At 50.5% G+C, this 24,260-nt stretch overlaps 1 protein-coding gene across 9 annotated transcripts in view; it reads left to right on the forward strand.

Moving 5' to 3' along the window:
* Positions 1–24,260, forward strand: part of AKNA (AT-hook transcription factor) — a 63,580-nt gene that overhangs the window by 11,714 nt on the left and 27,606 nt on the right. For 7 of the 9 annotated variants that reach the window (XM_055271349.2, XM_063636827.1, XM_063636825.1 and 4 more), the window contains exons 2-7: positions 6,067–6,456; positions 9,991–11,048; positions 13,177–13,251; positions 18,653–18,809; positions 19,551–19,705; positions 22,582–22,641. In XM_055271349.2, the coding sequence (XP_055127324.1) occupies positions 6,180–6,456; positions 9,991–11,048; positions 13,177–13,251; positions 18,653–18,809; positions 19,551–19,705; positions 22,582–22,641 (1,782 nt within the window). In that variant the 5' untranslated portion in view covers positions 6,067–6,179. Of the gene's footprint in view, positions 1–1,583; positions 1,701–6,066; positions 6,457–9,990; positions 11,049–13,176; positions 13,252–18,652; positions 18,810–19,550; positions 19,706–22,581; positions 22,642–24,260 lie in introns of all 9 variants that reach the window. The other 2 variants (XM_055271347.2, XM_063636828.1) reach the window with 1 other exon arrangement.

The raw sequence follows: 24,260 nt of genomic DNA on the forward strand, positions 1-24,260 counted from the left end.
CTCAGAGACGATGCAGGGTTGGGGAGCAGGACAGGAGGCAGCGACGGCGCGGGGGGGTGGTCCCCATCAAAGGAATGGCCCCTTATGCCAGCTGCGTAAGGGCAAGGAGAGGAGCCAAGGATGGTCCGAGGACCAGCAGACCCAGCTCAGCTCTTGAGGATGGCAAGACCAGAGCTGGCAACAGCCAGGGCACCGTTTCTCTTTCTACTCGGCCTCTGCTGCTGGAGTGGGCTGGGGGCAGGGAGGACACAGAGGGGGTGTGGCTGGTGCTTCCCTGTGGGACTAGTGTCCACACAGCTGGTGGGAACCTCCTGAGAACAGCAAGTCTGTGCCCTGCCAGCTGGTGGGTGGGGGGATGGTTGAGCCTTTTTGGAAGGTCTGGTTACTGATTTGGGGGGTGGTCTTCCTTCCCCATCTCCCTGACACATCTGACAGCCTTGGTTTCAGAGTTGCAGCACCCTAGCTTTGAATCCTCTGTCTGCGCTTCCTGGCTGTGAGGTCTTGTGAGAGCCTGCCATGTCTCTGTGCCTCAGTTTCCTCATCTGGGAGGTGTCAGGGTGTGGGTGGGGGTAGAAGCAGGGGGGCACCCTGGACAGCTCTGGCTGGATGGGAAGGGGCTGCAGAGGGCACGGGGAGGCTGTGCGGGCTGAGTAGCTGCGCTGGCAAAGGAGAACCTGGGAGTCTGGATAGTTCTGAGGGATTGAGCCATAAAGGGGAGGGTCCCTCCCTGGCTGTGGAATGACTGAGCAGGTGGAGAAGCCCTTTGTGGGTGGTGGGGAAGAGGAGTCCATCCCACCCAGGAACTGAAGATAGACACCTCAGGGGTCTGTTAGACCCTTGAGAGAGCAGGGGCAGTGGCGGCTTGGGGGTAAGAAGGAGATGTACAGAAGGAGGCTGCAGTGGCTGCTACTTCCTTGTGGGGCCAGTTTCTCCAGGGATGGCGGGGACCCTGAACTCCACAGCCCTCCCCAGCTCACACAGCCGGAGTCTTCACCAAACCCCACTCACTGCCTTTTAGGAGCAGCCCTGCTGCCCTAACGAGGGCTGGCTGGAACAACTCTGCCTTTGTCTGGCATTCAGGGACCCCTGCCCATAGCTCTCCTTCAAGGTCAGGCCATACTTTCAGACCTCCGTGCCTTTGCCTATGCTGTTCCCTCTGCCTGGAATGCCCTCCCTAATCTTCTCCCCCAAATCTTCACTGTGTCTCAAGCCCACCTTAAAGCTTGCTTTGGTAACACTTCTGTATTGTACTACCCCTCACCATTTAAAATCTTGGAACACTTTTACCCTTTTCTATATTCTTTGCATCTTATGCAGCGCCTGGTATATAGTAGGAAGTCATAGGGCTTTTTTAAAAAGTTGATTTGCACTCACTGGGTGCTCAGTATGTGTCTTTGTACTTTGAAATGTGACCTCAGGGAGGAGGAGAGAGGTTAACGGTTCTGAGGCTGTTGCCCTTAGAAGCTGAGTCAATCAGGGACTTCAAAGCTCTTTGAGTCCCGTCCCCTGCCTCCCAACCCACCCTAGCAGGGTGATATCCCCTTGCGATATCAAGAGCAGGTGGTACTTTCTCTGTTTAACAGTGAGGAAAATGCAAGCCCAGCTATACACAGTGAGTAACAGCAGCCAGGACTAGCACCTGTCTCCTGATGCCCAGCCTGCTTCTCTATTACAGCATCGTCCCAGCCTGAAGTTGGCAGGTAGTTGGCACTAATGTGTGTTTGTTGACTGACTAGTTGACTGGCCAGTTCTGGGGCTTTGTGGTGAGGAGGGCCATGGCTCGCGTGGAAGACAGAGGACTGGCTCAGGAAAGGCTCACTGGTTTAGGCACCTGGGGGCAAGTGCAAAACTCTAGCCAGTCACTGCAGCTGCCTCTGACATGCACCTTCCCCTGGTTACAGTGAGATTTCTGCCACGACTGAGTCATCCCAGAAGACAGGATGTTCCTCTTTGTGCACCCAGAGGCCTCTGTGATTGCGCAGGCTGCTCTGCGGCAGAGCTAGAAAAAAAGCCCTTTAAAAAGTCAAAAAACCACATGCCTCCCCCGGCCCCTTCCTCAGCAGAGGCTTCCGAACCAGAAAAGCAACAGCTAAATTGTAGCCCCTCCCCCACCTGCCATAACAGCAGGAGCGAGGAGGCCTAGTGAACTTCAAAGGGCAGGCCCTGCCTGAGGCCCTGGTTTAAAATGCAGATTCCTAGGCCCTATCCCAGGGCCACTGAGTCAGGCTCTCTGCAGGTTGTTTCAGGAAACTGCATGCTTAGAGGATTCTTAAGCACACTGAAGCTTAAGATCCCTGGCAGGGATTTCCCAGAAGGGTACAGGCCCTGCAGAAGGTATGAGAAGCAAGGATTAGAGCTTCTATTTAAAATGTAGTTGACCAGCTGGGTGGGTGGCTCATGCCTGTAATCCCAGCACATAGGGAGGCCGAGGCAGGAGGATCACTTGAGCCCAGGAGTTCAAAACCAGCCTGGGCAACATGGCAAAACCCCATCTCTACAAAATTTTTAAAAATTAGCCAGGCATGGTGGCATGTACCTGTGGTCTTAGCTACTCAGGAGGCTGAGGTGGGAGGATCGCTTGAGCCCAGGTGATCAAGGCTACAGTGAGCTCTGATCACCCCTGTACTCCAGCCTGGGTAACAGTGAGACCCTGTCTCAATAAAATAAAATACAGTTGATCCTTGGACAATACAGGGGTTAGGAGCGCCTCATGCAGTCAAAAATCTGCTTATAACTTTCAACTCCCCCAAAACTTTATCAATAGCCTGCTGTTGACTGGAAGCTTTGCTGATAACATAAACAGTTGATTAATGCATATTTTCTGTGTTATATGTATTACGTACTGTTTTCTTACAATAAAGTAAGCCAGAGAAAAGAAAATGTTATTAAGGAAATCATAAGGAAGAGAAAATCTACTTACTTCCATTAAGTGGAAGTGGATCATCATAAAGGCCTACATCCTTGTCATCTTCACATTGAGGAGGAGGAGTTAAGGGGGAGACTGATCTACTGTCTTAGAGGTGACAGAGGCAGAAGAAAACTCACATATAAGTAGACCTGTGCGGTCCAAACTGTGTCATTAAGGGTCACCTGTATATATTTTCTTTTTCCTTTTTATTTTTAGTAGAGACAGGCTTCTGCCATGTTGCCCAAGAGCTCAAGTGATCTGCCCACCGCGGCCTCCCAGAGTGCTGGGATTACAGGTGTGAGCCACTGTGCCTGGCCAATTTTCGATTGCATCTTTTTAGAAAATCACTTTTGAAAATACTCTGTCCAATACATGTAATATATTAGCATGATGTGTTCGAGCAAATATGTTTTTACTGATGGGTTGTGTGATTAAAAAAATATTGGGGGACCACTAGGCCAAAACTGACAGTTGCAAATCTTGCTGTGGCAGGAAGTAGCTGGGTGATCTTAGCCAAGTTCTACCCTCATATTTGTAGGGAGGGCAGATTGAGAACTTAAGAGTAAAGCCTCTAGCCAGGCTGGTGCCGAGTGGGCTCTTCACATGTGGCGGGGACTGTGGGGCTGGAGGACAATACACAGGGTGATCTGGAGGAAATTGTGGGGCTCTGCATTTGGGGGTAGAGAGGAACACTGGGCGGGGACAGAGGATAGAAGCCCCGAACACCCATCCACAGAGCAGGAGTCGCAGCCAAGGAGGGAAGAATGATATTCCCTGCACCTCCCTCCTCCAGCCCTTGAGAAGTCAGCCTTTCCCGGGCTGCACTGTTCCCTGGGGAACTTTGTGTCCAAAAATAGTTGCCTGCTGACTTTTTTCAGCCACACAAATCAAGCAGGATCCAAGTGTTCATGAGGATAAAGGGACAAACACAGACCTTCTGTCCTGGGAGGCCAGGAGTCATACTGCCTTCGACACAGCATGCAGGGGAGAAAGCCCACACTCTGGGCCAGGAGGCTGACTTTCGCCCCTGCCTTGTCCTGACCCCTGTGTGGCTTGGGGCAAGACCTCTCCCCTCTCTGGACCCCAGTTTCCCCATCTGTGGAAGAAGGCCTTTGTGTGAGCCGCCCTGGGGGCAACTGCGCTGATGGGCTGCAGTTCTCTGAACCCTCCATGGCAGGGAGCTCCCTGGGGGACCGTGCCCACTCTGGGTCAGCTTTGCACTTCTTGGGCCTGGCTCAGTGCTGGCATAGAGGAAGTGCTTAGGGAAATAGCAGGAGCGTGGGAAGGAAGAGGCAAAAGGAGACAAGAGGGAGAAGGAAAGAGGGAAAGAAGGAGAGGGTTGAGGGAAGGCAGCGGAGGAGCCCTTCTCTGGCTACCCTGTTCCTGCAGCAGCCGCCTGACGGGTCCCTGTGTGGCCAGCCTCCCTGGTTCATTCTCCCAGAGCAGCCCGAGGGGAACTTTTAAACCACAACTCTGATGGGCTTTCCCTGTGTTCAATACCCCAGCCATTGGCAAAACCACTCCCAGGTCCAGGAAAGCCCCTGGTAGGCCTGCTCCCCGCCCCCAGGTCGCCTCACTCCTCACTCGGAAGGCTTTTTCTTTAAATTGAGGTGAAATTCACATAACATAAAACTAACCATTTTTAGGTGAGTAGTTCAGTGACATTTAATATATTCACAGTGTTGTGTAACTGTCACCTCCATCTAGTTGCAAAACATTTTCATCACTTCAGAAGGAAATCTCATACCCAGCAAGCAGTTAGTGCCCACTCTCCTCTCCTCTAGTCCCTGCCAAATACCAGTCTGCTTTCACTCTTCAAGGAGTTACCTTGCCTGGATATTCCCTATCCATAGAATCACACTATATGTGGCCTTTGTGTCTCGTGTCTTTCACTCAGCATAATGTTTTTGAGGTTCATCTATACTGTAGCATGTGTTGGGACTTAATGCCTTTTCGTTTGAGCACCTGTTTTTCAATTATGTTGGGTACTGGAATGCTACCTTTTTTTTTTTTTTCCTTTTGAGACAGGGTCTCACTTTGTTGCCCAGGCTGCAGTGCAAGTGGCGCTGTCATGGCTCACTGCAGCCTCAACCTCCCGGGCTCAAGTGATCCTCCCACCTCAGCCTCTCGAGTAGCTGGGACTGCAGGTGTGCACAATCACACCTGGCTAATTTTTCATAGAGACGAGGTTTTGCCATGTTGCCCAGGCTGGTCTCGAACTCCTAGACTCAAGTGATCCTCTCGCCTCAACCTCCCAAAGTGCTGGGATTATAGGCGTGAGCCATCCTACCTGGCCTGGAATGCTTTTTTCATCATCCTCCCCCAGCTCTCAATCTGAATTCTTACCCGAGTGAGGTCAGAGAAGATTCTCAGAGCAACTGGCTTCTAAACTGGGATCACCAGACTTCCCTGGCCTGTGTCAGGGCAGCCCCCATGCCTCCTCCAGCACATCTCACCTGGATTTGTAGTTGCCTGGTGATCGTCTGCTTCCTCCTGGGCCATCAGTTCTCTGGTGAGCAGGGCCTGTGCCCCATGCCCACACAAAGAGCCAGTACTCAGTAACACTAGCTAGCGTGCATTCAACACCTGTTGGTTGGTGCACTGGCCACTGGGCTCCTCATCCTGTGTCTCATCTAGTTTATAAAACCCTGGAGGGGGCCGGGCGCAGTGGCTCACGCCTGTAATCCCAGCACTTGCGGAGGCCGAGGCGGGTGGATCACGAGGTCAGGAGTTCGAGACCAGCCTGGCCAATATGGTGAAACTAAAAAATACAAAAATTAGCTGGGTGTGGTGGCACGCACCTGTAGTCCTAGCTACTCAGGAGGCTGAGGCAGGAGAGTTGCTTGAACCCGGGAGACAGAGGTTGCAGTGAGCCGAGATCGTGCCACTGCACTCCAGCCTGGGCAACAGAGTGAGACTCTGTCTCAAAAAAACAAAACAAAACAAAAACCCTGGAGAGAGAGGGGAATTATTATCCCAGCTTTATTGATGAAGAAAATGAAGGCAGAGTGACTTGCCCAGGGTGACACAACTTTGGGAGGATGCAGCCAGGAGTTGAACTGGGGCTAATTCCAGAGTTCCTGCTGGTAACTTCTCGTTCCGAATAAAAGAGGGCATCAGGATTAATTAATGTTATCTCTTGAATGTGTCCCTGACAGGGCACAGGCAGGATGGCCGATGCTGACAGGAACCAGCGGTGACTCTGGGGCCCCTGGCAGCAGCTCTGTCTCCTGAAGATGAAGTGGCCCAGGTGAAGCCCAGGCCAGCCCCAATGGCCAGCTCGGAGACTGAGATCCCCTGGGCTGAGTCTGGCCTGGGGAAGGGCCCCCGGCGGCGGCGCTGGGCCTGGGCCGAGGACAAGAGGGATGTGGATAGAAGTAGTTCACAAAGCTGGGAAGAAGAGAGACTCTTTCCCAATGCCACCAGCCCCGAGCTCCTGGAGGACTTCCGCCTGGCCCAGCAGCACCTGCCGCCCCTGGATTGGGACCCACACCCGCAGCCCGATGGGCATCAGGATTCTGAGTCAGGAGGAGAGACTTCTGGAGAAGGTGAGACTGACACCCCTACCCCCACAGTGGTGTCCTGTCCCCAAAACAACATCACACGTTCTTTTTTGTTTGTTTGTTTGTTTTTTGAGACAGAGTCTTGCTCCATCGCCAGGCTGGAGTGCTGTGGCACGATCTCGGCTCACTACAACATTCACCTCCCAGGTTCAAGTGATTCTCCTGCCTCAGCCTCCCGAGTAGCTGGGATTATAGGCACGCGCCACCATGCCTGGTTGTATTTTTTTTTTTTTTAGTAGAGACAGGGTTTCACCATGTTGGCCAGGATGGTCTCAATCTCTTGACCTCGTGATCTGCCTGCCTCGGCCTCCCAAAGTGCTGATATTACAGGTGTGAGCCACCACGCCCGGCCATCACACGATCTAGCAGGGGGGAAGAGAGTGGAGGCTGCTTCAACATTTTCAATTAAATTCTACAAAGTCTATAATTTAAAATTTTTAAAGATTTAAATTGTATACATAATACCATTCATTGCAGAACAACCAGAAAATAAAAGCACAAAATTAGGTAAAATTTAAAATTACTCATTGTCCCACTCCATCCCCAGATAACCACTGTTTTCCATATGTGTAGATATGCAAATGTAATGTGAATATGGAACAGTATTCTACATACTTCATTATAACCTGCTTTTTGGTTAAATTAATACATGTGAACATTTTCGTAGTTCATCAAATCCTCTCCCACAAGTCATTCCTAGACTTCCATGGATATTCCATGGTTAACTGGCCAGTCTCCTACTGCTGGGCATTTTAGTAGTTTCTAGATTTTGCTGTTATAAATAATGCAGTGATGAATGTCATTAATATATCTTTGCACACTTGATTTGATCATATCTTTGGTAATTTGAATTACTTAGTCCTGGGGTTATGTCCATTTTTGATTTTTTTTTTTTTTTTTTTTTAATGAGGCAGAGTCTTGCTCTGTTGCCCAGGCTGGAGTGCAGTGGCATGATCATGGCTCACTGCAGCCTCGACCTTTCTGGCTCAATCAATCCTCAGATCTCAGCCTCCCAAGGAGCTGGGCCTACAGGTGCATGCCACCACACCCTGCTGATTTTTGTATTTTTTGTAGTGACAGGGTCTCACAGTGTTGCCCAGGCTGATCTCAAACTCCTGGCCTGAAGCGAGCCTCTCACCTTGGCCTCCCAAAATGCTGGGATTACAGATGCGAGCCGTCATGCCTGGACATTTTTAAGGTTTTTTAAAATCCCAATTAGCAATGGGAATGTTGGCATTTCTTGTTTTCTACAATAGGTGTGTTCTGGTTGCATCCAGACCAACTTAGACTAAATTCCTAGCTTTGCTTAGCAAGTTCCTTCTGCCTGAATCTTGCTTTTTCCATCTATAAAATGAGAGGAATCATATTGTGGAGAATAGTAAGAGCTGGATACGTGGTAGCTATTGCACTTAGATTATGAGCGAGATGCCCGTGTTTTAGGGTCCTGTGACTCCCGCAGGCTGGTATGATTGGTAGAGAAGCCTCCTCTGGTAGTGGATTGTGCCATTACTCAAAGTTTCACACACCAGATCTGCTCAAAGTGGGCACTGCCCACTGCTGCCCACTGAGGAGCCATTTCTGAGCTCTCTCTCCAGCAGGGGATGGTGACTGAGATGCACTGGGTTGACAGGGCAGAGGTATCTCTTCCTGGGGTCACATGGTAACCCCCTGCTATGTTGTAACAGCTGCTACCTTGTCTTATGCCAGGCACAGGGCTGGGCAGAGTCTGGCCCTCTCTTGTTCCCTCCTCACCACCCTCTGTCAGGTAGGAGGAACTAGCCTCAAGTTTGACTATGGATTGCCAGAGAGGTCAGCAGCTTGCCCATGGCCCCAGTGAGGGGTCACAGGAGCCAGGATTGAACCCAGGGCTCCCTAGCTCCAAAACCCAGGCCCCTTCACCCCTAGTGCATGACCCCTAGTGGTGGAAGCAAACTCACCTGCATGGCTGGGGCCTGGGTCCTAGGTCCACGGAACCACTGGGTGATCTTTGGCAACTTACGTAACCTCCCTGGGCTTCAAGTAATGCTGCTGTAAGCAAGAGTAACTTGCTGAAGGACATGTTAAGTGGTTAAGAGACGTAAAGGCATCAAAGGTAGGGGAAAGAGCATGAAGGAGCAGAGAGTGAGACAAAGGTGCATCTGCCTGAACAGAGTCTATGCCTGGTGGTACCCAAACTATGTCTCATGAAACTTGGACCTATCCCTGAGGTCAACACGGGGTCTAGAGCAGAGTGGGTGCTCCATAAACAATGACTGCACGGATGGTGGTTAGATACATGGATGAATGGACAGGTGGGTGATGAATGGGTGCATGGATGGGTAGATGGATGGATGTTGGGAGGAAGGATGGCGGGATAGATGGGTGGGTAGATGGATAAATATTTCTTAAGTACCCACTATGTAATAATTACAGTAACTGTCTATTTCCTGGGGGCTTTATATACCTTATCTTCCTCTCTCCCTCCTTCCTTCCCTCTCTTCCTCACTCACCTCCCTTTTCTCCTTCCTTCTGTTCAGTCAACAAATAGTGTCAGGTACCAGCACTGCAAATACAATCGTGAACAAAACAGAGAGCATCCTTGGCTTCATAGAGCTTGCAGTGTAGTGGGTGACACAAATGTCAATGAAACAACCACACAAATAAATGGAAAACTGCTGCTATGATAAGTGTTACAAAGTAGAGGCAGCGAGTCCTATGAGGGCCTGTAAAAGGGAGAACTTGACCTAGTAAGGGAGATCTAAGTCTTCCTTGAGGAGGCAGAGGTTGAGTGAACGCCTGAAGGACAGATAGGAGTTAACTAGGCCAAGGAGGGGAGAGAATTCCCTGGCAGAGGGATGCGCACATGCGTAGCCCCCGTGGTGGGAGGAGCGTTGTGTGCACACAGCAGGAGCAGGGGGAGCTTCAGGGGCCATGGAGAGAGATGGATCGGGAGAGCTAATGGAGCCAGGGTGGCAGCAACCTTAGGACCATAGTGAAGGTTCTGCTTTTCTTCCACAGGAAGACATGGATGAGTTTTCAGATGGGGGATGTGGGTGAGGATGGAGGAGATGGTTAGGTGGCTAATGACTGCAGTTAGCCAGACAAGAGAGGATGGGATACGAGCCAAGGTAGTGGTGGTAGACTTCAGAGCAGTAGATGAGTTTGTGATCTTTATAGGAGGTCCCATTGGACAGGACCAAGTGACAGATTGGATTCAGGGGGTTAGAAGGAGAGAGATGGCAAAGATGCCTCCCAGGTTTCTGGCCTGTATGCCTAGAGGGGATGGTGTTGCCATCTGCTGAGATGGGAGGAGACACTGGAGGGACCATCCACCAGGTTTGGGTTTGAGTTTGAAGGACCTCTGAGATAACCAGATCAGGTATCCGACAAGCACTTGGCTAAGTCTACCACCACGTTGGGATTCTTTCCATCCCCACGTGATGAGGAAATGGAAGCCAGAGAGTTGAAGTGACTTAGGGTAAGTTACATGGTGGGTGCAGACCTGTTATATGCTAAGAAGTGAATGGCCTGTCTTTCCAGAGGCTGAAGCAGAGGATGTGGACAGCCCAGCAAGTTCCCACGAGCCTCTTGCCTGGCTCCCCCAGCAGGGCCGTCAGCTGGACATGACTGAAGAGGAGCCAGATGGGACCCTCGGAAGTCTGGAGGTTGAGGAGGCTGGAGAGAGCTCCCCAAGGTTGGGGTATAAGGCTGGTCTCAGCTTGGAGGGCCATGGAAACACCAGCCCCGTGGCTCTTGGGCATGGTCAGGCCAGGGGCTGGGTGGCTTCTGGCGAACAAGCCAGTGGGGACAAGCTTTCCAAGGTCAACCCATCCGTTGAACTCAGCCCGACAAGGTCCTGGAGCAGTGGGACGGTGAGCCTCGACCACCCTAGTGACAGCCTTGATTCTACCTGGGAAGGAGAGACTGATGGCCCCCAGCCCACTGCCCTGGCAGAAACCTTGCCAGAGGGCCCCAGCCACCACCTCCTAAGCCCAGATGACAGAACTGGAGGCAGCGTTGCTCAGGCAACCGCCATGGAATTCCAGGACTCCTCAGCTCCCCCAGCCCAGAGTCTGCAGCGTGCCACAGATAGATGGAGGAGAGAAACGACCAGATTCTCATGCGCTCAGCCCGAGGAACACATCTGGAAGCAGACAAAGACGTCACCTAAGCCACTCCCTTCCCGATTCATTGGCTCCATCAGCCCCCTGAATCCCCAGCCCAGGCCAACCCGGCAGGGCAGGCTGTTGCCCAGACAGGGAGCCACTCTGGCTGGCCGCTCGTCTTCTAATGCCCCCAAGTATGGCCGGGGGCAGTTGAACTACCCACTCCCCGATTTCTCCAAGGTAGAGCCCCGGGTGAGATTCCCCAAAGATGAGAGCTACCGTCCCCCCAAGTCCAGAAGCCACAACAGGAAGCTTCAGGCCCCTGCCAGGCCCCTCATCTTCAAGTCACCGGCTGAGATTGTGCAGGAGGTGCTGTTGAGCAGTGGAGAAGCAGCCCTGGCAAAGGACACGCCTCCTGCCCACCCCATCACCAGGGTACCCCAAGAATTTCAGACACCTGAGCAAGCCACTGAGCTGGTCCATCAGCTCCAGGTTAGTGGGACTTATGGCTGTGGATGTGTCACTGAGGCCCCTGTTGGGGTGGAGGCTAATTGGGGTGGGGAGGCCTGGAGTAGAGGCTGGCTGGGGTGGAGAGGCCTGGGATAGAGGCTGGCTGGGGTGGGAAGCCCTAGGACGGAGGCCGGTGGGGTGGGGAGGCCTGGGGTGGAGGCTGGCTAGGGTGGAAAGCCCTGGGATGGAGGCCAGTGGGGTGGGGAGGCCTGGGGTGGGGAGCCCTGGGGTAGAGCCTGGTGGGGTGGGGAGGCCTGGGGTGGAGGCTGGCTCGGGTGGGAAGCCCTGGAATAGAGGCTGGCTGGGGTAGGGAGGCCTGGGGTTTGGGCCAGGAACTCCCTGCTGGTGGAGGGAGGGTGTGCCTGGAGCCTTGAGATACACCCAAGCCCTTTGCTCAAAAAGACCCGTGATTGTACTCGTGTTTCAAGGATGATCTGTTTGCTTCTTTTCAACTTCTGCTATGAAAGAATTAAAACACATACAAGAGAGAAAATCGTAGAATACACTCCCACGTACCTACCCCCTGCATCCACAATTAGCAGCTCCCAAAAACCTTTCTTGCCTGTGGCCTTACCTCTCCCTTATTCACCCCCACTAGATTATTTTGAAGCAAAATTTCAGGCATCCAATCATTTTATCTAAAAATACGTTAGTGTGTATATGTCTAAAGATAAAGACCTTATTTTAAACATAACCACATACCATGGTCACCTAAATGTTAACACCAGGTCCTTAAATATGAACAAATATCAAACCCGCATTCAGATCTCTCTGTGTCTCATAAATGGCTTATTCGTTCCCGTCCATGGGCCTCAGGATCCAAACATGGCTTGTATATTGCATTTGGTGCCTTTCAAATCTCTCCTCTCCCTTTTTCTTTTTCTTTTTCTTTCTTTCTTGCATTTATTTTTTCAGATCTCTTTTACTCTCTTAGTCTGTCCTCCTTCTTACTTCTGCCGTGCAATTCATTTGTTGCGGAAATCAGTCTGTCCTGCAGAGTCTTCCACAGTCTGGGCTTTGCTGATGTGCTGTGGTCTCTCTTCATGTGTCCCATTGTCCTCTTTTCCTTGAATATTGGTAGGTTTTGAGCTAGAGGCTTTGCTGGTCTGGAGGAGAAACATGACTATTTCCCCTCCAGACCACAAGCTCCACGGGCGTGGGGAGTTTTGGCAAGAGCACATGATAGGTGGCCTGTGTGCCTCCTTCAGCAAGCACAGGATGCCTGCTGCTCTCTTGTTTGTGATTTTGACAGCCTCTGATGGTCATCGTCTTGGGCTAGTCTTTCATTTGAGGTGACAAAGTGGTAGTATGCTAATGATCTCACTCCTGCATTAATTGCTGGAAATATGCTACAAAGTAAAAGTGTCCCTCTCAACTGCTTGGTTACCAAGTTCTTGTTCGTATGGGAAAGGCCAGCGAGGTGCTCCGTTCTGTCCTTTTACTGTTACCATTACTGACCCATAATGGTACTTAGTTACTTAGTTACCGACCCGTTTTCAGAAGGAGTCAGTTCCTCACATCCTTCAAAGGTGACATGCTTTTCCTTTTTTCCTGCAATGACCTGTTTTTATAAAGCTCTTTGGGCTTGTTTAAGATAAGTGACTCTGAGTAGGTGGAACAGTGATTTTAAGTCTTCTATTTTTCTGCCATGGGACTCTTGGGTGATTCATTCAATTAGCCAATGAAAATCAAGTACTTCTTAAGCACATGCTGCTTAAACACCAACAGTGCAGCAGGGGGAAAGACAGATATGGGCCTCACCCCACAGAGCCAACTGGTGGGCAGGGCATTTGGATAAATAAAATAGTGGCAGCCGTCTGCAATGTGGGTTATGTATCAAGGTAAACCAGCCAAAGGCCCTCAGTCTAGACCCGTTGTTACGGGGGTAGAAGAATTGTCCCACTGCCCTCTCATGCTCCAGAACTTGAACGTGGTGGGTCTGTGTTGCACGCAAGCCTGAAGATTGCTCAGCTTGGATCCCACCATTGAATGCGTTCCTCTCAGGAACCCAGAAGCCCTTATGGAGGGGGGTTTGCTATCAGGGTCTCCCAGCAAGGAGGGGTGCATTGTGTGCCTGTGCATGTGACCGTGTTGCTCCCCCTTTCTGCAGGAAGACTACCACAGGCTCCTCACCAAGTACGCTGAGGCTGAGAACACCATCGACCAGCTACGCCTCGGGGCCAAGGTACCAGGCCGGGATGGGGTGGAGGCATGGGCCCAAGTCCCCAAGGAGGTGACACTTTTCCATAGTCCTAGAGAAAGGCTGCTGCCTCCTCCATCTACTGAGGCCCTAGAGATAGTGGAACGCCAGTTTTCTTCTACCTCAACGTTCCTCTGTGACCTTGGGCAGTGACCTTGCCCTCCCTGGACTCTCTCTTTTTTTTTTTTTTTTTTTTGAGTCAGGGTCTTGCTCTGTCACCCAGGCTGGAGTGCAGTGGCGTGGTCGTAACTCACTGCAATCTCAACCTCCTGGGCTCAAGGGATCCTCTCACTTCAGCCTCCCTGGTAGCTGGGACTACAGGCAGGCATCACTGTGCCCTGCTAATTTTTTTTTTAATGTTTTGTAGAGACGAGGTCTTACTTTGTTTCCCAAGCTGGTCTTGAACTCCTGGGCTCAAGTGATCCTTCTGCCTCAGCCTCCCAAAGTGCTGCTGGGCTTACAGGCCTGAGCTACCATGAGCCCAGGAATTTCATGAGAATCTCTCTCCTTCTATATGGGTTCTGGAGTAAGACCACCTGGGTTCGACTCCTGGCTCCATTGCTAACCAGCTGTGTGACCTTAAGGACATTACTTGGACTCTGTGAACCTCAAAAGAGTAACACAGAATTTCTGCTCAGCCCCTGGTGCTTGTTCTTTGGGCCTGAATCTTCCTGGATCACACCTTTGCCTTTCTCCCTCCCCACCACCTCACCACAGCCTCTCCCCTCCCCTGAACGGCAGTATGGGGCAGGAGGAGAGCAGAGGGGGAACCCACCACCCCAGCCCCCACCCCGTCTTGGGAGAAGGCTGCGAATTCTGCACCTTCCTCTTTTCTGAGTGAGGCAGGAAGTGGGACCTGTGCGGCCCCTCGTGGCTTCCTGCTTTTGCTGTGCCCTCCTCTTGCCTCATCAGGCAGCAGTGGAGGAGGATGTGGGAGCTGAGGTGCAGAGATGCAGACGCCCCAGTGCCTCCCCCTGTCATGCTCCAGGACCCTGCCCCCACCACAGCTGCTGCTCTCAAAGTCGAGAGGCACTTCCGGGGCGGGTGGGCGGAGGCCATTGTGGTGAGGAAATGGAAGGGGGCCTGTTCTAGGACCAGGACCCCCGCCTGCGTCCCCACACCTGCTGCCTGGCACAGGCAGGACCCTTCCCTCTTGGCCTCATCTGGCACATCTGTAAAAGAGGGGCTAATCAGACTTCCTTCTGGGAGCCAAGCAGGCTCCTTCCAGCTTTCTGAACCGCTGAGCCACATCCAGGGTTGGAAGAGACCAGGAAGTCAGGAAAGGGAGGGGAGGGGGCTTTGTTGGGTCATCTTCTCTGGGGAAACCACATTCCCATGGCTGCAGACTCCAAGTAGGTCCAAGGAGAAAGGAACTGGTCATCAGACCCAAACACTTGGGCTTCCCCATTTGGCAGATTGGGAAACGGGCTCCCGTTGGGGTAGGGGCTGCTGAAGGTCATGGAGTGGCGGGGGCTGGAGGCGTGGAGCGTCTCCACCCTCCCTCCTCCCTTCCTTCCTCCTGCACTCATTTAAGGGCATGAGTCAGTATACAGAAAGCATTTACCTGGCACTAGTCAGGCACTTCGTAAGCATTAGGGAATATTATTATTATAAAGGTGTTTACTGCCAGGCCTCTTGTGTGCCAGCCACAGTGACACAGGCGGGGGTGGACACGGGGGAGCACAGCTGGGGTGCCTCCTCTCATGGGTGCTCCCTTGACCCAGTAGGACTCAGGGCGCCCCCCATGTGTACTCACCCTGCCCTGGCTGGCACCCAGACCCCTGGCTCATGTGTGTGAGGGTGTCACAGGAGGAGAGGCCGGAAATGGTTCTGTGCCAGCTTAGTCACTCTCGCTTTCTGGAAAAATGATTGCTTGGCCCGAGGGCTCTGCTCCCTCCCCCAACCCCTCTCTCAGCCTCAGAAGTATGAGCACCATTCAGGGCTCTGCCAGAAGGAAGCAGGATGATACTATCACTTCTTGCCCAACCCCATCTCACAGCTTCCCTGGGGGAGCAGTCCACGGCAGGCTTGAGCTCCTATGTGCAGAAGAGAACACAGAGCCCCGAGTGGGGAGGATTCACTCCGGGTTCATGGGGCTCGAGGGGAGCTGAGATTCCAGCTGGCCAGTCTTCCTCACTCCATCTGGACCTCTGTGCACTCTACCCCCAAGGCTGGAGAGACCCCAGGATGGTCTTCTGCTCAGAAGCCACAAGTTCAGAGGCAGTCCTCAGACCCCCCCAGGACCCACCGAGCCACTTCACTCTGCTCAGAGCCCACAGGGAAGGGCTGGACCCCCCTGGGAGGGAGCCACGCTGGGGATATTGCGCTGGACACCCAGGCTAGGCATGGTGTCATATTTGAGCCCCTCCACACACACACACACTGAGGCACAGCCAGGTGGAATGGTTTGCTCAACATCCCACAGCTGGTGCAACAGGCAAAGCTGGGACTGAAACCTACATCACTCTGATTCCAGAACTGGTGTTTTTTTCCTCATGCCTGGGTAAGCCCTGGCACTCAGGCCCTGGCACTGGGTGTGGAGAGAGGCATAGGGATGAGGCGGTTGATGACTGTTATAGTAATAAGAATGGTCATAGGTGATGTTTATGGACCACTGTCTTAAATAATTTGCAATTGGGGAAGCTGAGGCACAGAGAGGTTAAGTAACTTGACCAAGATCACTCAGCAAGTAGGTGCCAGAGCAGGAGTTGGAACCCGGCAGCCTAGCTCTGAAGCGCACGAGTGACACCACGCTCTAGCAGAACTAGACTCGGTAGTTGCGGGATCTGCAGCTGGGGAGGCCTGGCCCAGGAGCACCGATGGGTTTGGAGCCTTGGGGTTGGGGCAGGACCAGGGAGCCCAGCTGTGGGGCAGGGAGCCAGGACTGGTCAGGAATTTCTGGTGGGCTCTGTTCTCTACACTGGCCTCTGGCCAGGGTTTATAGTGATCTCACTGCATTTGCTGCCATGTTGCCACCTCCCCCCAGCCCCTGTTCCTCCATCTCAGCTGAAGAGGGATCTGGAAGAGCTGAGGTGACCAGAAATTACCCAAGAAGGAATTACGGAGATGATGTAAAACCACCTCTTGTCAGTGTGTTCTGATGGCTGCAAGTTGGCCCAGAAGCCCCTGGGTGGGGATGGGGGGAGGGGGAGGTTTCTGTATGCAGATGAGTTGGGGAAACATCTTCCTCTCTCTTCCTCCTCCCCTCCCGCCCCATTCATAAAGCCCATTAGCATTTTAAAGGCTGAGAGAAATCCATCTGTGCAGAGAATATTCATTTGTTTAACTCAATGTTTCCCAAATTCACTAGTCCTCCCTTCACAGAATCCTGATTCACCTTTCACAGAATCCCCCGAGGGAGTGAATCCGGCCTTGGGGAGCACCCGGGACACCCTGGCTGTGTCCAGGGAGACCGGCCCTGGGAGGGCCCGGCCTGAGCAGCTGCAGCTGCCACCCCCACCGCCACTCCCCACCTCATCACTCTGCCTGGGCATCTGCTCAGGTTTTGGGCTTCTCTGCTTCAAACTCCTTTTCGGTCCCTGAAACAAAAGGGCCTCCTCCTGGCTTCCCTGGCCCATCCCCATTCCCTGTCACTCCCTAGATGGGGCCTGAGGCTGAGAGAGGGTTCTGGGGAGGGAAACATGTCAGAGGGCTGGGCCTCCCATGGGATTTGGGTCACCTCAGGAGAGGGGTGCTGATAGGAAAGGCCCCCACAGGGGAGTCTGAGCAGATGGCTGAGGGGATTATTAAAATCCAGCTTTGTTCTCATCTGGGGAGGCTGGGCCTGAAAGAGGAGGAGGCAGCGGGGACCATGCCACACTTGGAGTTGATTTTTCGGCCACAGCCAGGACCTATACAACTTAAGCAAGAGAGGCTGCTTGCCTGGGGGCCAGGGAGCCCCTTCCACCAGGCCCACCCTAAACTACTCATTCCTGACCTTGGTGCAGCGGGGGCAGTTAAGATAACCCCGCAACATCGTGATGAGCAAGTGCCACTAAGGGGTGTTGCTTTTCCATGGGCCTCTCTCCATGGTGGCTGTGCAGATAATGATGGTAATGACGATAATGGTGATGGTACTAACGGTAATGGTTATGATGATGACGGTAATGGTAAAAATGGTGGTGGTGGTGGTGGTGATGATAGTGATGGTGTTGGTGATAATGGTGATAGTGATGGTGATGGTAATGATGGTGAATGATAGTGATGGTAATAGTGGTGATTGTTATAATGATGCTGATGGTGATGATGGTGGTGGTAATGACAGTGGTGGTGATGATGCTGATGGTTATGATGCTGATGGTGATGATGATGGTGATGCTGATGATCGGTAGTGGTGATGATGGTGGTGGTGGTGATAATGGTGATGAATGTCAGGGTGGTGGCCGCTATTTATTGAGCACTTATTTCATATGCAGAGAGGTTATTAAGCCAACTAGGACTCAGAGGTGTGCTGTGGTAGAGGCTGGACAGGAACCTGGGCTCTGACTGCAGAACCCACATGCTAAGCCAGAGTTGGCAAGCTTTCTCTGTAAAGGGCCAGATTGTGAAAATGTTTAGCTTTGTGGAGCATATAGTCTCTGTCACAACTACTCAACTCTGCCACCAGAGTGTGAAAGCAGCCATAGACAACACATAAACAAACAGGCATGGCTGTGTTCAATAAAACCTTCTTTACAAAAACAGAACATAGTTCTCTCAACTCTGCTTTAAGCCGTTGAACAGCCTGTGGTTTCCCTCCACTTTCGAGCTTCAAGAGGCCTTCCCTGGTCACCTGCCTGACTGCAGACTGCTCCCTCACCAACTGGGCTGGCTGCCATGTTAAATCCATCCTCAAATGATAGAGATCCGCTACCAGCGGCAGATTAGTTTGTTTACTTGCTGGTTCACTCATTCATTCAAACAGCTATTAGTTGCTATTATTATCAATATAATAATTATTAGAAATGCTTATATTTGTTAAGAAATAATTATATGTTATATGGTATATTAATTATGATAATTATAACACACATTATTAATAAAAAATTACTGTTAATAGGAGAACCATAGGTGTTGGGGTCAGATAGAGCAGTGTTGTAATTCTCTTCCAAGGACTTATCAGCTGGGGATTTTGAGTAACTGACTTAACCTCTCTGTGTCTCAATTTTTTCTTCTATATAATGGGCTGTTGGGGTCCCCACCCTGTCTTCCTTTCAGGACTGCCATTAAGAGTAAATAAAAAGGCATGCAGTTCTTCACCTGTGTTTGGCCTAGCCAAGGGCTGCACTGAAAGATGGTATTTATTACTACAAGGCGTGTGTGTTGAGCCCCTGAATGAAGATGAGGCGTTTCAGGTAGGTTTGCCCCTATCCTGACTTGGCTCTGCTGTGCCTCCCTGCTTCCACAGGTTAACCTGTTCTCTGACCCACCCCAGCCCAGCCACAGCATCCACACAGGAATGGTGCCCCAGGGGACCAAGGTCTTGTCCTTCACCATCCCACAGCCCTGCTCTGCAAAGTGGTGGCCGGGCCCGGCCGAGGACCCCCAGGCCTCTGTGGCCTCAGGTGAGTCCGGGAGAAGGGCTGCAGCTGGAGGCTCCTTCTGCCTGAGATTCTGCTCTGTGGGGCTGACTTGGTTCACCCTGGGGATGGCACTGGCCTCAGGCCAGGGGAAGGAGGGAGGCAAGGCCCCACCCTGGGCACTTTGACTCAAAAGAGTCAGAGATGTGGAAAGTGTCCTGGCTTGATCCACAGCAGCCTGGGGGCAGCCCTGGCCCTGCCACTTGGCATCTTGGTGACCCTGGGTGAGTTGAAAACGTAGAGCATTGTCCCTGGGAGCCCATATCTCAGCCAGGCCCTGTGCTAAGCCTTGACACATGTGACCTCACTTAATCCCCACAATAACCCGCTGAGGTGTGCACTGTTGTCACACCCATGACAGCCAAGGGGACCAAGGCTTGGAGAGGTGAGGACACGCTGAAGTTCATACAGCTATGGAGGGGAAGTGTCTGGATTAGAACTCATGTGTCCCTGTGTGAGAGCCCACGCTATTGACCAGGAACCCAGAGGCCTAGTGTAGCTCTGCTCCAGCCAGCCGTGTGACCTGGCGCAGATCTGGACCTTGTTCTCCCTTGTAAATGGGGGACAATGCTCTACCCAGCCACTTCCTGGGGCTGATGTGAAGATAGCACATGATGACTGAGCTATAACTTGATGACGGAGGTGGTGGCTTTGACATTCAGCCTCAGTCCTTCAGCTCCTGGAAGGACTGTTCTTGGCCCAGCTTCCAGCAATTGTGTATTCCAGGGTGGCCATCAGCTCGAGGAGACTTGAGCCCCTCCTCGCTCACCAGCGTGCCCACTCTGGGGTGGCTTCCGGAGAACCGGGGTATCTCCGAGGACCAGTCCTTAGCAGAGCAGACCCAGGCACTGGCTTCTCAGGCCAGCCAGTTCCTGGCCAAGGTGAGTGGACTCCCAGCTTTGCCCCCGAGAGACTTAACTCACCTGGAGAACACAGAACCTCTGCCTGCTTGGGTGAGAGGCGCTCTGGGAGTCTCACTTGTCATTCCCCTGCCTCTGCACCGAGTTAACTCAGCCATCCCCAAAACATGTGGTTTTAGAGGCCACACAGCTCCAGCCTCCTCCTTGTCACCAGTGCTAGGTTTCACCCCCCTTTTTGGCAATGCATCTCATCAAAATCCCTCCACTTGTGCTTGGAAGTGTCTCTAGGCTGGCTCCCAGGAAACAGCTCTTTCAGAATTCTGGAAGGGTAATAGAATCTCCACTCTACCTTTTCCTCTTCAGGATAAGTTGCCTCACTTTCTTAGTTCATTTTATTAAATAAATCAATTCCTAGTTACTTCTCAAGGGTCTTTGTATCTTCATCAAACAGTCCAAGTAACCGTGAATTGTTTGCAGGTCTGTTTATAACTGTACATTGACTTTATTCCAGAAGTTGTTTAAAGTCTTATGAAAATACATACGTTTTAGCCACATTCTGAAAACAAAAGTGAGAAAACTGGGGCAGAGAGGAAGTAAGGTAGAAAAAAATAAAATATGTGGAGTGAGTAAATAAAACGTTCTGTTGGACCCTAAGCACATTAGAGTCACACATTTAGCTTTGAGCTTCCTAGTTGCCAATGCCAAAAGAGAAATGCAATAGTTACATGCACCACCATGCCCATAAAACAAATTCTTTCAGAGAAGCACTACCATTCTATTCTTCCCTTCCCTCCTCTTCTCTCCCTTCCCCTCTCCTCATCTCTTCTCTCCTCGCCTCCCCTCCTCTTCCCTCCCCTCCCATCTCTCCTTCTTTCCCTTGCCTTACTGAAATATAATTCACATATCATGAGGTTGACTCATTTAAAGTGTATGCTTGCTTTAGTGGTTTTTAGTATATTCACAGTTCTGCCACTATCACCACAGTCAGTTTTAGAACATTTTCATCACCCACTAAGAAACCTCATCTGTATTAGGCAGTCACTCCCCATCCCCTCTTCCCCCAGCCTCCGGCAGCTGCTCTTCTGCTTCCTGTCTTTATAGGCTTGCCTGTTGCGGACGTCTCATAGCAATAGATTCATGCAATATTTGTCCTGTGTCTGACATCTGTCACTTACCATGATGTTTTCAAAGTTAATCCTTGTTGGAGTAGCACATACAAGTACTTCATTTCATCTTCTTTTTTTTTTTCTGAGACAGAGTCTTGCTCTGTCGCCCAGGCTGGAGTGCAGTGGTGCAATCTTGGCTCACTGCAACCTCTGCTTCCGGAGTTCGAGCAATTCACCTGCCTCAAGCCTCCCTAGAAGCTGAAATTACAGGCACGTGCCACCATGCCCGGCTAATTTTTGTATTTTTAGTAGAGACGGGGTTTCACCATGTTGGCCAGGCTGGTCTCGAGCTCCTCACCTCAGGTGATCTGCCTGCCTCGGCCTCCCAAAGTGCTGGCATTACAGGCTTCATTTCCTTTTGCCACCACCATTCTTGGTTCTGTAGCTGGAGACACATTTCTTCTTCGTCCTATGTGTTGTCCACAAAATAAAGCAATGTCAAATCATCACACTGAGCAGGAGCTGGGGCCTTAGCTGACCCCTCATGTCTTGTGCTGCACAGTCCAATTCAGAAGCTGCTGGCCGCAGGTAGCTGTTGAGTACTTGACATGGGCTGCTCTGAATTGAGACATATAAAACACATACCAGATTTCAGAGACTTAGAAATATAAAGTATCTCCCTATTTTTTTAGTATTGATTACATGTTGAAATGATATTTGGGGCTAAATAAAATATAAAAATTAATTTTACCTGTTTCTTTTTACATTCTCAATGTGGCTATGAGAAAATTATAAATTAGATGGTGTAGCTCACTTTATATTTCTATTTTATATATTATAAAATTATATAATATATGATTATATAATATACATTTCTATATTTCACACTGATCTAGAGCTTTCTTAAAACTGAACCTTACATCATCCCTTGCCTTTTTTTGTAATTAAACTTTTTTGAGCAGGTAATAGATGCCCATGATAAGGATCTTTGCACAGTACAGAGGGCGTATTGAGCAAAAAATGAATCTTTTCTCCAACCCATGCAAAAACGTTCAATGCACACACTTGCATGGTTGCATAAGCTATAGTACCTTGACTTTTTGAAGTCCTAAATTTGAATATTTATTTTTGGGTAGGCAACGAATTCACATTGTTCAAATTTCAAAGGATGCAAAGGACATGTAGTAGAAAAATCTACTTCTCATTCCTGTCTTCCAGCCACCCAGTTCTCCTTCCCAGAAACAATTCATATTTTAGTTTCTTGAATTCCTCTAGAGATAGTATATCATATATAAGCAATGTATTTATCGTTTTCCTTTTTATTCTCCACATATTTTATACAGGTGATAGCATACCATAAACATTGCCCTGTACCTTGATTTGACACTGAAAAATAGGTCTTGGAGGCATTAATAGCTCAGAACATATGCATGTACCTTTCTCTTGTTGATGGCTGCATACTATTCTACCAACAGGCATTTAGGCTATTTCTTGTCCCCTCCCTACTGTTCATGCTGCAGTAAATATCCTGACTCATTAGTCTTGATGCACATGAGTGACTTGCTTTGTTGTCAGTAAATTCCTGCAGGTTCCACTTTGATTTTTCTCAAGGCTTCCATGCCTGGGGTTGGTGGTAGAAGCTGTCCCAGCACCCACCTCTCCATGCTTAGCAGTTACCCCACATCCTGAGGACGGACCCAGCTCCTCTTACCAAAGCATAGATGTGGCTGGGTGTGGGAGTCTACAGGACTGGATTAATGGAGCATATTTCCTTCCCCTCCCAATGTCCAGGTGGAGTCCTTTGAAAGACTGATACAGGCAGGACGTCTCATGCCCCAGGACCAACTCAAGGTACTGCCCAGTTCAGGAGCCAACCGTGGAACTGCCAGACAACCACTGTCTTCCATGGCTCTGTCTCCAAAGCCTCCTTTACTGCAAGACAGAAAAGAGAATCCCAGACACAGTGTCTCTTTTAGAGCAAACGGCTCCTGAGTAGCTTCTCATGATAATGATCATTATATCACAATAGTTACCAATTATTAAGCAAGGATGGTTGTGTGCCAGGGACTGTGGTAAACCCTAGAGTACGTTATTTTATTTGATCATCATCAAAACCCAGTGAAGCAGTTACAGTTATCACCCTCATTTAACTAGGATGGAACTGAAGCTCAGAGGGATGACTCAAAGGCCCCACAGCTAGTAGGTAGCAGAGCCTGGAGCCAGGTCTGTCTCTCTTTCAAATCCAGGGTCCTAATCACTGCCCTGTACTACTTTCCACAAATTATCCTGCCTCTCAGCAAGCAGAAAAAGGCCTTTTCTTTTTTATCGCCTTTTAAAAAAATTATAAAATAGTTGCCAAAAGTTTGGAAACCCCATTAAAAAAAAGTGGGGGCTGGAGGGGAGACCCTTTATAGAATCCTTATTGGTGTATTTCCTTTGGAATTTGGAGTTTTAGATAACTGTGGTCATAAACACAATTTAGATTCCTGCTGCATCAGCCACGGTCCCAGTAAGGAACAGGTGGGGCTCTCAAGTCTGGGAGTGTAGGCGTCAAAGGAGAGAACTGTCTGCAAAGGTGTGGGCAGCATCAGGGGACCCAACAAAGCCTGGGGAATCCCCAGGTAGTAGCATTAGCCGGGAGCTGGGCCCACTCTCAAGTCTCTCTCTTCCCACCCTGTGATCTCTCATAGGTCCCTCCCACTAGACAGACCCAACCAGAAGCCAGCAGGTAGACAGCCCTGATGCTCAAAGCACAGAGCAGGGTGGAGCTGAGAGAAGGTCTGGAGAGGCAAATGCAACACACCTAGTTTCTAAAAAAATGTTATGGCAGGAGTATTTTCCTGTGTGGTTACATAGATATCATGTGCACTTTCCAATCACGAAATACGTGATGTGTATCATGTAATATCATCCAGTGGACGACCAAGGACCTTGTAAACTAGAACCATTCATGTTTTTGCTCTCTGTTCTAATTCCCCCATATACAGGGAAGTTGAGAGCTGTCGGAAGATTAGATGTGACCAGGGAATGGGTTTTAGGTTGTCCTTGGCCTCAGTCTGTCCTCAGAGTTGAGTGGGATGCGGATGGTAGTAAGACAGTGATACCAACCCCAATTCCTGCAGCTTTAGCCATTTATTACCTGTGATCCTCCTATGGGAGCCTAGCAGAATTGCTAGGACCACGAGCTCTGGGGCCAGAGGGCCTGGGCCCACATTCTGTCTCTACAACTCACTCACTCCATGACCTTCATCAACTGTGTCTCAGTTTCATCCTTTTTAAATGAAGATGATAAATCACCCCTCTCGTTATGATTATATTGAAGATTAAATAAATGCAAAGTGCTTTAGCCCAGGGCCTCAATGCTCAGTAAACATCCTCAATAATGTGATGGTGATGATAACATTATCGGTGTCGATAGTCTATAAGGATTTGGGGAAAGAGTGGCTAATTTTCTGAAGCCCACAGTTTTG

The sequence above is a fragment of the Symphalangus syndactylus genome, chromosome 3 (genome assembly GCF_028878055.3).
Source record: "Symphalangus syndactylus isolate Jambi chromosome 3, NHGRI_mSymSyn1-v2.1_pri, whole genome shotgun sequence".
Lineage (NCBI taxonomy): Eukaryota > Metazoa > Chordata > Mammalia > Primates > Hylobatidae > Symphalangus > Symphalangus syndactylus.